Genomic DNA, 17417 nt, shown 5'->3' on the forward strand with positions numbered 1-17417 from the left:
TCACCCGGTCGAAGGCCTTCTCCGCATCCACACTGAGCAGCGCCAAGGGGAGGTTTTTCTTTTTGGCCCACTGTATTGCTGTGATTAACCTACAGGAATTATGATTCCCTTCCCTCCCTGGAACAAAGCCAGATTGGTCAGGGTGGATAAGTTTAGGAAGTAGATTTCCCAGACGTGTCGCCAGAAGTTTGGCCCATATTTTTATATCTACGTTAAGTAACGAGATTGGCCTAAAACTACCGCAGAGAAGGGGATCTTTCCCCGGTTTGGGGAGGATGGTTACCGTGGCCTCCAGTGATTGTTTATGAAGGGTTTCACCATTTAGGAGTGCATTGCACCACGTTACCAGGTGGGGTATTAATATATCTGAGAATTTTTTATAATAGCCCACTGGAAAGCCATCTGGGCCAGGACTTTTACCCATGGGCATAGAGGCTAGTAATTTTTTCACTTCTAGTTCGGTGACTGGCTCTAATAAGGTGTCACTTTCTTGGGAGGTTATCTGGGGTAGATTGAGGCCTTTCAAAAACAAGTCTGTTGCTTCTGGTATTGATGGATCTGGGTGATTAGGGTCTGACAGGCCGTATAGTTGCTTATAGAATTTTTGAAATTCCTCTGCTATATCTGCTGTTTTATGCAGCATATTTCCAGTACTGGATTTGATATTGGGTATGAACATGGACTCTTTCCTTTGTTTAATAAGGGAGGACGTCAGTTTAGAACCTTTATCCCCGTGTGAGTAGTGTTTAAATTGGGCATATTGATAAGCCTTTGCGTTTTGAATGTTTAAATGGTCTTTTAGTTGTGATCTTAGCTGGGTCAGTTCAGTCTGGACTTTTATTGCTCTAGACCGTTTATGGACCGCTTCTTTATCTGCTATCTGAACCAAGAGATCGTGTAGGATCTTTTGTTTCTCTTTTTTAACCCTACTACCTAAGGCTATTAACTCTCCCCGGATAACCACCTTGTGCGTCTCCCACAGTGTCGTCTGGGGCATACCTGGTGTCGCATTATCTATAAAGAAGTCCTTTAGTTTTTGTTTCAGGTTTGAGATATCTGATTGTCTATCTAGCAGCGTCTCATTTAGGCGCCACTGTCTAACTGAGGCAGGTAAGCTGGAAAATCTGAGGGCAGCAGAGACTGGGGCGTGGTCAGAGACGGACACAACACCTATGTCGGCCGAGTCCACCATATCTACGGCATTACTGGACAGTAGGATATAGTCTAACCTCTTATGTGATTTGTGTGGGGCCGAGAAGAAGGTGAAGTCCCTAGTGTCTGGGTGGGCTAGTCGCCAAACGTCCAGCAGATTCATGTCTGATATGTACCTATTGATGCACCCCAGTGCTGACTGGGTCAATTGGGAGGAGCCGTCAGAAGCGTCAATGATAGGATTCAGTGTGACATTGAGGTCTCCCCCAATCAGTCTAATCCCCTCTGCAAACAGATCTAGTTTACTTAGTGTAACCTTGATCCATTGTTTCTGGCCACGGTTAGGGCTGTATAAACTAGCGAGTGTGACCTTTTGTGTACCTATGAGGCCTTTCACGAAAAGGAAGCGGCCCTCAGGGTCCGTCAGGGTAGATATCAATGTAAATGGTACTTTTCTAGAAATTGCAATACCCACTCCTCTCTTTGCCTTCTCAAAAGCACTGAAATACCAGTGTTGGAAGTATGGGTTCTGAATTTTAGGTACATTTGTTTCTCTAAAATGCAGCTCCTGAAAGAAGCAAATATCTGTGTTGTTCTTTTTTAGCAGACGGATGACCTGAGAGCGCTTTTGTGGGGTATTAAAGCCCCTTACATTATACGTTGTACATTTAATTGACGACATCATTGAGAAAATGGGGTGACTTTGGAACCGGAGAACTCCAGTCATTCACATCGACCGTATCTAGGGAGTGAACAAGTAACATCACAACTAAAGTTTCTGTCAACATGACAGATAGAACAGTGCAATGACTCCCATGCCAGCAACACCGCAGCAGGTCACTTAGCTGCAGTGAAGCGGGCATGAGCAGCCATTTAATCAGGCACATGTACCAGGTTTGTGCCAAGATAACCCTGGTAGGTAGGGGGGGTACAAAGTGGAACCACAATTTCATAATGGTGTCCACATTGCGCCACCTGCTGAACTGGTGCGGGATAGCACCTTACATATTATGGTCTAGGTTGGATGCAGTAAAATAACATTGCAAAGCAGAATGTCTGCTCTGCAGATTACAACAAGAACGGGAACTATTCAGGACTCATGACAGACAGGTATACTTGCAGACTTAAGATGTGATATAATCAAGTAAGAACCTGTCCCTCTATGATGTCTGTGGAGAACTTCATCTGAGGTAAGATAACTCCTCTGTATAGTCTCTAGGACTTCAAGTGTCTCTAGATCTGTGCTGGTTCCTCTTCTTCTGTGAGGCTTTAAGCCATCCTGAGGCCTCTGGGAGATCTGGCAGCTGTGTTCCAATCTCTGCAGACGGCAGCCATGATGGTACATCAAGAGGATCTGTTTGCAGCAGCTCCCAGGCCGCCTGGAGATCTTGTGGTAGGCGAATGGTGCAGCGCTTCCCATCTACAGCAAAAGTGAGGCCGAAGGGGAATAGCCATTTATATGGCACCTTGTGATGGCGCAGATGGTCAGTGAGGGGCCGCAGCGCCCTCCTTTTATTCAGGGTGGAGGATGCCAGGTCCTGATAGATGGAGATTTTAGCCCCTTCATATATGATCTCCTTCATATTTCTGGCAGCTTGCATTAAGGCAGCGGTGTCCACATACCTCAGGAGACCGCACACCACGTCCCTGGGGTTCTCCTTCTCTTTTGGCTTCGGCCTGAGCGCTCTGTGGATTCTTTCTATTTGAATCTCGGCTGCTCTGGAGCTTCCCAGGAGCAGGGAGAAGATGGCGCCGGCAGCTTCTGGTAAGCCTTCATGTGGGGTGCTTTCAAGCAGGCCGCGGATCCGGAGGTTTTTCCTCCTATTCCTGTTCTCTTGATCCTCTATGAGGGAGTATGCAGTGTCCAGTGAGGCTGCCAGAGCCATGGTGGTATCGCTTGCAGCTCTGATGTAATTCGAGATGGACGCCTGGTTACTTTCCAGTGTTTCCACCCTCGTGCCGATATGCTTCAGGTCGGCTTTAATCTCCTGCAGGTCTTGTATCACTGGGGCAAGAGCTGCTGATAAAGCCTGCTGCAGGAACTGCCTGGATATCGGGGCAGCACTTTGTGATGTGGGGCCTGCTGTGTGCTCTGCAGCAGCTTCATCTTCTCCCTCCGAATCCCTGCCCCAGTCATCTAGTTCCCGCAGCACCATCTTAGGACCGGCCGGCACAGGAGCTGGAGTTTTCTTGTTGAGATATTTATCCATATCTGAGGCACCGCGCTCCGGTTTGCTGACTTCAGGTTTCTCTCTGGGTATATATCTACCGACTTTTCCCATTCTTGAGTGGTTTAGACCGCTGAATTTACCAGTTAGCAGAGTGGTAAGGAGGAGAGCTCTCCTACATGTGTCCTGCTAGGTCTGCAGCCAGGCTCCAGTAGTTACAGTATATTCTTATACATAGGAACAGTATTATAGTAGTTATATTCTTGTACATAGGAGCAGTATTATAGTAGTTATAGTCTTGTACATAGGAGCAGTATTATAGTAGTTATATTCTTGTACATAGGAGACAGTATTATAGTAGTTATATTCTTGTACATAGGAGCAGTAATATAGTAGTTATATTCTTGTACATAGGAGGCAGTATTATAGTAGTTATATTCTTGTACATAGGAGCAGTAATATAGTAGTTATATTCTTGTACATAGGAGCAGTATTATAGTAGTTATATTCCTGTACATAGGAGCAGTATTATAGTAGTTATATCCTTGTACATAGGAGCAGTATTATAGTAGTTATATTCTTGTACATAGGAGCAGTATTATAGTAGTTATCTTCTTGTATATAGGAGCAGTATTATAGCAGTTATATTCTTGTACATAGGAGCAGTATTATAGTAGTTATATTCTTGCACATAGGAGAAGTATTATAGTAGTTATATTCTTGTACATAGGAGCAGTATTATAGTAGTTATATTCTTGTACATAGAAGCAGTATTATAGTAGTTATATTCTTGTACATAGGAGCAGTATTATAGTAGTTATATTCTTGTACATAGGAGCAGTATTATAGTAGTTATATTCTTGTACATAGGAGCAGTATTATAGTAGTTATCTTCTTGTATATAGGAGCAGTATTATAGCAGTTATATTCTTGTACATAGGAGCAGTATTATAGTAGTTATATTCTTGCACATAGGAGAAGTATTATAGTAGTTATATTCTTGTACATAGGAGCAGTATTATAGTAGTTATATTCTTGTACATAGAAGCAGTATTATAGTAGTTATATTCTTGTACATAGGAGCAGTATTATAGTAGTTATATTCTTGTACATAGGAGCAGTATTATAGTAGTTATATTCTTGTACATAGGAGCAGTATTATAGTAGGTATATTCTTGTACATAGGAGGCAGTATTATAGTAGTTATATTCTTGTACATAGGAGCAGTATTATAGTAGTTATATTCTTGTACATAGGAGCAGTATTATAGTAGTTATATACTTGTACATAGGAGCCAGTATTATAGTAGTTATATTCTTGTACAGAGGTGCAGTATTATAGTAGTTATATTCTTGTACATAGGAGCAGTATTATAGTAGTTATATTCTTGCACACAGGAGCAGTATTATAGTAGTTATATTCTTGTACATAGGAGCAGTATTATAGTAGTTATAGTCTTGTACATAGGAGCAGTATTATAGTAGTTATATTCTTGTACATAGGAGGCAGTATTATAGTAGTTATAGTCTTGTACATAGGAGCAGTATTATAGTAGTTATATTCTTGTACATAGGAGGCAGTATTATAGTAGTTATATTCTTGTACATAGGAGCAGTATTATAGTAGTTATATTCTTGTAGATAGGAGCAGTATTATAGTAGTTATATTCTTGTACATAGGAGCAGTATTATAGTAGTTATATTCTTGTATATAGGAGCAGTATTATAGTAGTTATATTCTTGTACATAGGAGGCAGTATTATAGTAGTTATATTCTTGTACATAGGAGGCAGTATTATAGTAGTTATATTCTTGTACATAGGAGCAGTATTATAGTAGTTATATTCTTGTACATAGGAGCAGTATTATAGTAGTTATATTCTTGTACATAGGAGGCAGTATTATAGTAGTTATATTCTTGTACATAGGAGCAGTATTATAGTAGTTATATTCTTGTACATAGGAGGCAGTATTATAGTAGTTATATTCTTGTACATAGGAGCAGTATTATAGTAGTTATCTTCTTGTACATAGGAGCAGTATTATAGTAGTTATATTCTTGTACATAGGAGTAGTATTATAGTAGTTATATCCTTGTACATAGGAGGCAGTATTATAGTAGTTATATTCTTGTACATAGGAGCAGTATTATAGCAGTTATATTCTTGTACATAGGAGCAGTATTATAGTTGTTCTATTCCTGTACATAGGAGCAGTATTATAGTAGTTATATTCTTGTACATAGGAGCAGTATTATAGCAGTTATATTCTTGTACATAGGAGCAGTATTATAGTAGTTATATTCTTGCACATAGGAGAAGTATTATAGTAGTTATATTCTTGTACATAGGAGCAGTATTATAGTAGTTATATTCTTGCACATAGGAGCAGTATTATAGTAGTTATATTCTTGTACATAGGAGCAGTATCATAGTAGTTTTCTAAAGTGGTTTCTATAGTTTTCTATAGCATGTTTCTACATTGTAATAGGGCTAAGAAGAGGAATTAGCTACAGCAGCAAATCTGTTAAGGTTTATTATAGAGAAATGACATGACAAAGACTTACCATGTCATCTGGTGGATGTCTAGGGTTGTGGCATCTTTATTCTTAGTGTTTAAACTTCCTATAACTTGGTGCCTAATGAATGCAATCTTCAATCCCCCAATGTCCATGAGTTATTAGACAGCAAATACCAAACAATGACATTTGACAAGCCTATTACATTACCTGTTTTCACTCTTCCTTTCCACAGCTGCACCATTCCATTGCAGTCCTGGAATGTCACCTGCACAGTATATAGTTCTCCAGACTGAAGTCCATGAATTTCCGTTGTGGTTCCTTTAATGGTTTTACTGTCATGAGATCCCTTTGATGATATGTATATATTATACGTGTAATTCTCAGGGCAGTCAGTATTCCACTGTATATGGAAGCCACTACTAGTCACGTTACTGACACTGTGGTTGTGGAACATGGAACAATCTAGAACGACAGAAGGATATAGCATTTAGTATTATCTGTATATTACTACAGCAAGTTACGTAAAATAAGAGCACTCATCTGTAAAGTCCATGTCATGCCCTTTAATTTCTTATTATATATTCAGAGCAGTTATAGATCCTGATCTAAATCAGCTGTATAGAGTATAAACATAAGATTCTCTCTCCCTGCAGTCACCACAAGAGGGAGCTCGCGAGCATGCTGCATACTGTATGCACATTCAAGTTCCTCAGCTCCCTCTAGTGGTGGCTGCAGACAGAAAAAAATGTAATTATGCCTAAGCCGAGGATTTGGAGCTTCATAGTACAGAAACAGAACTCTTACCTCAATAACGATATGGTAAGACATGAATCAGCACAGAGCTGTAGACCTAAACCAACACAGTAATAAAAGGTGGAATTTAACAACCCTCCCAGTACCAATTCCAACTTTTAAAATAGAAAATAAAGTTTTTTTGCAAATAGTCTTCACTAAAGATATCTTAATTTTGTGTATACAGCTCCTATGTAGACCTGTGTCTCCATGGTAACTGACTACAAACAAACATTGTGTAGTCTAACCCTGTAATCAATTATCCTTCCATCTGTAACATACCAAATATACAAACGCATGGACAGATAAATAGGGACGCAGCCTGACGTCTCCTACCACAGGTAGCTAATGTTGGTCATGCTGGATTTTTTTTTATCTGTCAGCTGTTTATTTACCTCCCCATATGGAAATTACACAGATGCTGACTGTGCATGTTAGCGAAGAAATCAGAGAACCCAGCTGTATACAGGTTATACAGGTGTGTGGACTAGGTCCTATGAAATTAATCACTATATATCAAATCTCATAAATTACAGGGTTAGTGATTTCTTGATTGCATTAAAACATAACTTTTACTACAGATTTTTAGAAAATAGGCCCAAAAATACATAAATATAAACAAACAATTAATAGCCAGAGCGGCGGTATAACAGGTAGTCGTGCACGGCGGCACCCAAAATTGAATTAAAGGGAATGCTCGGCGGCACCCAAGAAAAAGGAACCCGTACTCCTACCACTCTGTAGTCTGCGTCCAGGGTGCAGAATGCGTCCAAGTGATGTCGCGATGATGGACTCCTAAGTAGACGCTCATCTGCTGTAGGGACAGCGGGGTACAACTGTGGCCCTGGTTGGCCCTATAAAGTGGTCTATGGCTTGCCCTGATACTATTAGGGGATAGCAGCCTGACCACAGGGCACTCGTCCTTAAAAGGGCGACCCCGTCCGGAACCTTGCCCTGTCGCCTGGCCCTGAATGGCCCTATTCTAGTCCCGCTCCCTACATGCACGTTTCAGCAAGAGAGCATCATCAGGGGAGATGTATAGGACTCTATAAGCTTTTGACGATCCAATGATGGCAAAAATAATCTCATCAATTGGTCGTGAATGGACTGTTTTGTGGAGTGCTAGATGATGCTCCACCTCAAATCGGGCATCCTTAGATAAGCCACGGGCAGTAAATCGCGCCCGCGCTCTGTTTCCGCCAGAATTTAAATGCCAAGTACGGCTCTCCCCTGTCCGGCGTGCCGCGTCATCAATCCGATGCGTCTGACGCGGCTCGGACCTGTGCGCATGCGCAAAGGCTAGGAAATCAAACTCACGCGTTATCCCGGCCGCGCATGCGCTCTGGTCCCGCTCGGCAGTGGTCACGTGGGGCGCCGCTCAAACTAGATAACGTGAGCGCGTCCTCTCGTCCTGTGTTAACAGGGCGGTCAGCTGGGATTGGTTGCCAGGGGGCTGGGCGCGTCCCCAGCAACTGATCGCTGATGGGTCTAGTGATATAGATCTCAGTAGATGAAAAGGCATTTACGGCATATTGATCATAGGTAAATGATGCAAGGATAAGGGGACTGGGGTTCAGAACTCAGATCCTGGGGAATCGAGCCAAAAGATGGATGCAGACAAATGTCACTACACAAAATTGATAATGCTAACCCAATAGCCTCAGTGCGCACGTATACTGTAATAACTAGTATTAAATAGTGATAGTACGTGCTGCCCAGAGATATGATGCATGATTAGGGGGTAATTCACTTTATCCGTTTATGTTTTATTGTCAAAGACAGAATTAGTTAGTCAAAGACAACCGCTTAGGGGTTCATTTTTGAAGGAATGATTGGGATGTTTAAACAAAGCAACTGAAATTGAGTTGCTCGTTCAGACCAGTTGGTGATACCGTCCGCAGCCTGAAGATCCATCTGGTCTCACGCTGTAACAGTATACGATCCCAATCACCTCCTCTTAATGGTTGTTTAACCAGTTCGATCCCTATGGCACTCAGGCATTTGGGATTCCCATTATGGGCTTCATGTATATGCCTAGAGACTGATCACGTTTAGGAGGGGACAAAGTCTGAGGGATGTTTTAGTCCACAGCCACCTCCAGCCTGTACCGGCAAAGGGTACCTGGCTAGACCGTAGACCTTTGGGTTGCTTCAGGTGTGGTGGTGACTGTGTGGCATGTGGCACCCTCAGACCCAGTAAGACCTTTGAGAGCACAAATCTACAACGCTCCTTTGAAATACGTGACTTCATTAATTGCCGCAGCAGTGGCAATATACAAGTTAACATGTGTATGTAAAATAGAGTACATAGGGAAAACTAAAAGGGAGCTGCGTAGACGCATAGGCGAACATTTGGGAGATATAGCGAACAAGAGAGACACAGCAGTCTCTAGGCATATACATGAAGCCCATAATGGGAATCCCAAATGCCTGAGTGCCATAGGGATCGAACTGGTTAAACAACCATTAAGAGGAGGTGATTGGGATCGTATACTGTTACAGCGTGAGACCAGATGGATCTTCAGGCTGCGGACGGTATCACCAACTGGTCTGAACGAGCAACTCAATTTCAGTTGCTTTGTTTAAACATCCCAATCATTCCTTCAAAAATGAACCCCTAAGCGGTTGTCTTTGACTAACTAATTCTGTCTTTGACAATAAAACATAAACGGATAAAGTGAATTACCCCCTAATCATGCATCATAACCTCTGGGCAGCACGTACTATCACTATTTAATACTAGTTATTACAGTATACGTGCGCACTGAGGCTATTGGGTTAGCATTATCAATTTTGTGTAGTGACATTTGTCTGCATCCATCTTTTGGCTCGATTCCCCAGGATCTGAGTTCTGAACCCCAGTCCCCTTATCCTTGCATCATTTACCTATGATCAATATGCCGTAAATGCCTTTTCATCTACTGAGATCTATATCACTAGACCCATCAGCGATCAGTTGCTGGGGACGCGCCCAGCCCCCTGGCAACCAATCCCAGCTGACCGCCCTGTTAACACAGGATGAGAGGACGCGCTCACGTCATCTAGTTTGAGCGGCGCCCCACGTGACCACTGCCGAGCGGGACCAGAGCGCATGCGCGGCCGGGATAACGCGTGAGTTTGATTTCCTAGCCTTTGCGCATGCGCACAGGTCCGAGCCGCGTCAGACGCATCGGATTGATGACGCGGCACGCCGGACAGGTGAGAGCCGTACTTGGCATTTAAATTCTGGCGGAAACAGAGCGCGGGCGCGATTTACTGCCCGTGGCTTATCTAAGGATGCCCGATTTGAGGTGGAGCATCATCTAGCACTCCACAAAACAGTCCATTCACGACCAATTGATGAGATTATTTTTGCCATCATTGGATCGTCAAAAGCTTATAGAGTCCTATACATCTCCCCTGATGATGCTCTCTTGCTGAAACGTGCATGTAGGGAGCGGGACTAGAATAGGGCCATTCAGGGCCAGGCGACAGGGCAAGGTTCCGGACGGGGTCGCCCTTTTAAGGACGAGTGCCCTGTGGTCAGGCTGCTATCCCCTAATAGTATCAGGGCAAGCCATAGACCACTTTATAGGGCCAACCAGGGCCACAGTTGTACCCCGCTGTCCCTACAGCAGATGAGCGTCTACTTAGGAGTCCATCATCGCGACATCACTTGGACGCATTCTGCACCCTGGACGCAGACTACAGAGTGGTAAGAGTACGGGTTCCTTTTTCTTGGGTGCCGCCGTGCACGACTACCTGTTATACCGCCGCTCTGGCTATTAATTGTTTGTTTATATTTATGTATTTTTGGGCCTATTTTCTAAAAATCTGTAGTAAAAGTTATGTTTTAATGCAATCAAGAAATCACTAACCCTGTAATTTACCAGCTGTATACAGCCCTAACCTTTATGTATGTATATCCTATATTTCTGAGCAACCCAAATTAAATCACCACCTTTTACCACTATTACAAGGCGTGGTCAAAAATTCTGTGGTAAGTAGTTTCATAATATATTTTTATAAGGGCTGGAAGCCACAAATCATCTGCTTTATCTAATGGATCCACAGGCAAATTGGTAAAATTCTGTCTCCCTACAGCCACCACTAGAGGGAGCTCAGAAGCTAACTTCACATGTACTTATTATTAATGGTAGCAGCATGCAGTAAGCTCCCTCTAGTGGTGGCTACAGGTAGCCAGAAATATACCATTCAATTCTATGGGGGATTTAAAGCTTTGTATAAAAAAAAAACATACAACCATATACATGAAAATATGAAATATAAAAAAAATTGTTCAAAACAGTAAAAAACACAACTAAAGTATTTAGTATTGGATATTTGTCATTTGTATAGTATGTATATTCCAGATAATATGATGAGATATACTTACTGCAGAAGGTAGCTGTGGATCCGGGATAGGTCATGCTCTGAGTGATAGGAGAGGTCACGTGTGGTGGATCAGAAGGATGATTTTTGGGACTGGGTGCTGGGGATAAGAAGTTTCTTGTAAGACTATGATATAGACTGAAGGTAAGTTTAATATGGTGCTCAGAATCAGTTAAGCGATTGCTTGCATAGTAAGTCTGTAAACTGATTTGATAGAAATTGCTATCTTAACCCCTTAGTGACCACACATACGTGTTTTTACGGTGGTCACTAATGGGCCTTAGGCTGGGCCGGTCTAAGCGCTGCACGGGTCCCCTGTGCAGCGGGGACCCAGCTCTCAAATGAGAGCCGTGGCCCTGCTCTAACAGCCCTGACCAGCAGGAGTGCCGATGCAGGCCGTTTAACACTTTACATGCCACTGGCAATGGCGCCTGCCGCATGTAAAGTGCTGACAGAGGCAGCGGACTCCCTCTGTCTCCCATCGTCACCTGTCTCTCTGGCGCAGCCTACTGGTCAATGTTAGAATAGCATTGCCATTAAAATGCAATGCACTATAGGGATAGTGCATTGCATTTTAAAAGCAATCAAAAAGCTGTCTGTTATAGTCCCTTTATGGGTCTATTAAGTGGTAAAAAAAAGTTTAAAAAAAAAATCATTTATTCAATAAAAAAAATCCCATGAAAAAAAAAAAGACTTTTTTTTTCATTGAAAATAAGATCTTCAATGACAAAAATTGCACCAAAAAAAAATCTTCCCCATATGGTTGGTATTGCCGCGTCCGTTACGACCCAAACTCCATAAATATGATGTAAATTATCCCCTACGGTGAACGCCGTAAAAAAAAGAAGCAAATCTTGAAATTTTTCAGAAATTTTCAAAAACCCAATTTTTAGGAACCAGTTCAGGTCTGAAGTCACTTTGCGAGGCTTACATAATATAAATTGATGGAGGGCAAAAAGAAACGGATTATAATACTTGCCAGAAAAAAATGGGAGAATGAACTTCAATCTTTTACGGAAGATAAATGGAAAGATGCCCTCAGAAGTTATTCTGGGGTTTCTAATAGGGGCTCACATAAGATTTCACAGTTTTTTGTAGTCCATAGGCTGCATCGATCCCCACGGATATTGAAAATAATGGGTGTGAGAGCCTCGGATAAATGTACAAAATGCGGGAGAGAGAGCGCTGATTTAATACATTGCTTTTGGAGATGCCCAAGATTGTTTAGATATTGGAGAGAAATAGTAGAGACTGTACATCTAATTTTGAAGGTCCAAATATCTGAAGATCCTGTGATTTGTATATTAGGGGCAACTGAACATCTGAACTTAAATAGAGATACACGTGTGGTTCTCTGTAAAGTGTTATTTCAAGCTAGACTTCTTATACTTAAGAAATGGGTAGGGGTAGATCCTCCGACAGTGGGACTGTGGAGAAAAGCAGTTGACAACCTGATCAAGGAAGAACGGGTGATGGAGGGCCATAGTAAAAAAGCAAAAAATATTGATGAACTTTGGAAAAAATGGTTACTTTAGGGCTAGATTGACGAAGGAATTTTTTTTTTTTTTTAACGTCCCGCTCTCCCCCCCAGATGGGTGGTGGGAGGGTAAAAAGGAAAAAATAATTTCTTTTTATGCATAGAAAAATTAGTTGCTGTTGATAAAATGGAAATGTAACTATTCCCTGCGGATATTGAAGTACGTGATTGCTGATTTGCTATGTTTGGAATGAATATGTCTTTTTTATATGAAATGAAAATAAAGAGATTGATAATAAAAAAGAGAGAGAAAAATAAAAAATAAAAACATAATAGAAACTACAAAAAATGACCCCATTCTATAAACTACACCCTTCAAGGTATTCAAAACAGATTTTACAAACTTTGTTAACCCTTTAGGTGGTCCACAAGAATTAATGGAAAATAGAGATACAATTTCAATATTTCACTTTTTTGGCAGATTTTCCATTTTAATAATTTTTTTCCAGTTACAAAGCAAGGGTTAACAGCCAAACCAAACTCAATATTTATGGCCCTGATTCTGTAGTTTACAGAAACACCCCATATGTGGTCGTAAACTGCTGTACGGGCACACGGCAGGGCGCAGAAGGAAAGGAATGCCATACGGTTTTTGGAAGGCAGATTTTGCTGGACTGGTTTTTTTGACACCATGTCCCATTTGAAGCCCCCCTGATGCACCCCTAGAGTAGAAACTCTATAAAAGTTACCCCATCTAAGAAACTACACCCCTCAAGGTATTCAAAACAGATTTTACAAACGTCGTTAACCCTTTAGGTGTTCCACAAGAGTTATTGGCAAATGGAGGTGAAATTTCAGAATTTAAATTTTTTGGCAAATTTTCAATTTTAATCCATTTTTCCCAGTAACAAAGCCAAACCTCAATATTTATGGCCCTGATTCTGTAGTTTACAGAAACACCCCATATGTGGTCGTAAACCGCTGTACGGGCACACGGCAGGGCGCAGAAGGAAAGGAATGCTATACGGTTTTTGGAAGGCAGATTTTGCTGGACTGTTTTTTTTTACACCATGTCCCATTTGAAGCCCTCCTGATGCACCCCTAGAGTAGAAACTCCAAAAAAGTGACCCCATTTTAGAAACTATAGGATAGGGTGGCAGTATTATTGGTACTAGTTTAGGGTACATATGATTTTTGGTTGCTCTATATTACACTTTTTGTGAGGCAAGATAACAAGAAATAGCTGTTTTGGCACCATTTTTATTTTTTGTTATTTACAACATTCATCTGACAGGTTAGATCATGTGATTTTTTATAGACCAGGTTGTCACGGATGCGGCAATACCTAATATGTATACTTTTTTTTATTTATGTAAGTTTTACACAATGATTTCTTTTTTGAAGCAAAAAAAATCATGTTTTAGTGTTTCCATAGTTTGAGAACCATAATTTTTTCAGTTTTTGGGCGATTACCTTGGGTAGGGTATGATTTTTGCAGGATGAGATGACGGTTTTATTGGCACTATTTTGGGGTGCGTGTGACTTTTTGATCGCTTGCTATTACACTTTTTGTGATGTAAGGTGACAAAAAATGGCTTTTTTTACACCGTTTTTTTTTTTTTTTGTTTTTTTTTACGGTTTTCACCTGAGGGGTTAGGTCATGTGATATTTTTATAGAGCAAGTTATTACGGACGCTGCGATACCTAATATGTATACTTTTTTTTATTTATGTAAGTTTTACACAATGATTTCATTTTTGAAGCAAAAAAAAATCATGTTTTAGTGTTTCCATAGTCTGAGAGCCATAATTTTTTCAGTTTTTGGGCGATTACCTTGGGTAGGGTTTTATTTTTGCGGAATGAGATGACTGTTTTATTGGCACTATTTTGGGGTGCGTGTGACTTTTTGATCGCTTGCTATTACACTTTTTGTGATGTATGGTGACAAAAAATGGTTTATTTAGCACAGTTTTTATTTTACATTTTTTACGGTGTTCATCTGAGGGGTTAGATCATGTGATATTTTTATAGAGCCGGTCGATACGGACGCGGCGATACCTAATATGTATACTTTTTTTTATTTATGTAAGTTTTACACAATAATATCATTTTTGAAACAAAAAAAAAAATCATGTTTTAGTGTCTACATATTCTGAGAGCCATAGTTTTTTCAGTTTTTGGGCGATTATCTTAGGTAGGGTCTCATTTTTTGCGGGATGAGATGACGGTTTGATTGGCACTATTTTGGGGTGCATATGACTTTTTGATCGCTTGCTATTACACTTTTTGTGATGTAAAGTGACAGAAAATGGTTTATTTAGCACAGTTTTTATTTTTTATTTTTTACGGTGTTCATCTGAGGGGTTAGGTCATGTTATATGTTTATAGACCCGGTCTATACGGACGCGCCGATACCTAATATGTTAAAAAAAAAAAATTCCCTATTTTTTAAACAAATTTTTTTTAACTTTATTTGGGGAAAATGATGTTTTTGTTTATTTTTACTTGAAACTTTTAATTTTTTGGGGGAAAACTTTATTTTTTCAACTTTTTATTTTATTTTATGTCCCACTTTGGGACTTCAACTTTTGGGGGTCTAATCCCTTTTACAATGCATTCCAATACTTCTGTATTGGAATGCATTGGCTGTATGAGTAATACTGTGTGTATTACTCATACAGCTTCCGGCCTGTGAGATCCAGGGGGTTGGATCTCACAGGCTCGTCACCGGAAGGCAGCGCGATGCCTTCCTTAGACATCGCGCTGCCTTCAATGCCATAGGGTCCCCCCTACAGCCGCATGGGGACCCCCCGGCGTTGTGACAGGATGCCCGCTGAATGATTTCAGCGGACATCCTGTTCAGATTAACCCCCGCCGCAATGTAATTTTAAAGTTAGGACGTACCGGTACGCCCTGGGTCCTTAAGGACTCGACAAACATGGCGTACCGGTACGTCCTAAGTCCTTACGGTACAGAAAAAAAACTATAAAGAAAAAATGTGGGGGATTCAGTCAGCACAACCCTATATGCAGGTGCACATCGCTATGGAGAAATACATATTCAAGGAAAAAAACACAAATGCAATAGCACTCTGCAACCAGCACTCTGCCCTGCCTCTATGCTGGATGTTGATGAGGCATTGGTGTACATTTTGGCCAAAGCGTAATAAGCCACTCACCATGTCAAGGTCGCCTCTATGAGTGGTCCCTAACACTTGTTCCTACCTGTTTATGGGCCATGACAGCCACACAAAGTCCAGGGAATGCAGGTACAGCATGCACGCCAGGCACACTCTGCTTTTAACCCCGTCCGGTGCCGTTACAGCTTTCATCGGATCCAGGGATGCAAGTACCAACATGCATGCTGAGCCCACCATATATTTCTCCTGGAGCCAAATGGCTACTGGTAGGTTCTATATAAGCAGACTCAGTTTTATACTGACTTTAAAACCAGCCTCCAGGACAGACTAACTGGTCAGGTGTGCATGACTGCATGGAGATCGCCACGCCTCCAATATAAACTACAAAGAAAAAATGTGGGGGATTCAGTCAGCACAACCCTATATGTAGGTGCACATCGCTATGGCGAAATACATATACAAAGAAAAAAAGACAAATGCAATAGCACTCTGCACTTTATTGCAAAAAAGTAGTAAAACATAAAAAAAACTATATGTATTTGGTATCACTGTAATCGGACTGACCCAGAGAATAAAGATATTATGTTATTTATACCGAAAAATGAACGCCGTAAAATTTATGACGTAAAAACGCTGTGGCAGTATTGCTGTTTTTCCCATCTCCCTCCCAGAAAGAGTTAATAAAAGTTAATCAGAAAGTTATGTGTACCCCAAAATAGCCTCATTAAAAACTACAACTTGTCCCGCAAAAAAAAAAGCCCTCATAAAGCTAAATAGACGGAAAAATAAAATAAAGTTATAGCTCTTGGAACGCGACGATGAAAAAAGGAAGAAAAACGCTTGGTCGGTAAGGCCCAAAACGAAGGGGTTAAAGGGGCTCTCTAGTGCCACCTATAACCTATAGGTAGCTAGCCTGTAAATAAATAAATGTCCGACCATCAAAGAGCCTGGAAACAAGACCAGGAATTCTTAACTGAGCACCATCTGTAGACAGCTGCTCTGAGGTTCCTGCCACCAGCAGCTACCTATAGGTGGCACTAGAGAGTCGGTCTTCCTGAGTCTGGAGGAGAGCTATGGATAGATATGAGAGAGAGAGATAGATAGATAGATAGATAGATAGATAGATAGATAGATAGATAATAGATAGATAGATAATAGATAATAGATAGATAGATAATAGATAGATAATAGATAGATAATAGATAGATAATAGATAATAGATACATAGATAGATAGATAGATAGATAGATAGATAGATAGATAGATAGATAGATAGATAGATAGATCTCTCTCATTATCGAATCTATCATCCAGTCCTCCCTGCTCAGTGTTACCTGGCGGTATTGTAGTGTGGATGGCGTCCGTATAGCTCTTGTTGGTACAGTTGTATGACCCCTCCAGATTTACGCACTCCTGGTTGGATAAGCAGCTGCCCAGCGCTGGGTAGAGGCATTCATCCACATCTGGTGACACAAGGACGGCACACATATACCGCTTCATTAATTACTAATATATTAAATCATCTTCCGTCATCTCTTTAAAACATCTGAATAATAACTAGTATCTAGAATCTACATACTCTACATAGGATAGACCAGGGATCAGCAACCTGCGGCACTCCAGCTGTTCAGAAACTACAACTCCCAGTATCCTCCTTTCACTTCTAGTGGAGTTACAAGAATAGCTGAGTGAGTAAGTAAGTGTGCATGCTGGGAGTTGTAGTTTCACAGCAGCTGGAGTGCCGAAGATTGCTGATCCCTAGGATTGGAAAGCGGTCTTAAAACCTTATTAAAATCAAA

At 41.1% G+C, this 17417-nt stretch overlaps 1 protein-coding gene across 1 annotated transcript in view; it reads right to left on the reverse strand.

Moving 5' to 3' along the window:
• The window catches only part of UMODL1 (uromodulin like 1), a 91652-nt gene that overhangs the window by 63256 nt on the left and 10979 nt on the right, over positions 1–17417 (reverse strand). Inside the window, exons 5-7 of the mRNA XM_040422078.1 lie at positions 16953–17081; positions 11007–11102; positions 6048–6302 (exon numbers count right to left, since the gene is read on the reverse strand). Coding sequence (XP_040278012.1) covers positions 6048–6302; positions 11007–11102; positions 16953–17081 — 480 coding nt within the window. The remainder of the gene's footprint in view (positions 1–6047; positions 6303–11006; positions 11103–16952; positions 17082–17417) is intronic.

The sequence above is a fragment of the Bufo bufo genome, chromosome 3 (assembly GCF_905171765.1).
Source record: "Bufo bufo chromosome 3, aBufBuf1.1, whole genome shotgun sequence".
NCBI lineage: Eukaryota > Metazoa > Chordata > Amphibia > Anura > Bufonidae > Bufo > Bufo bufo.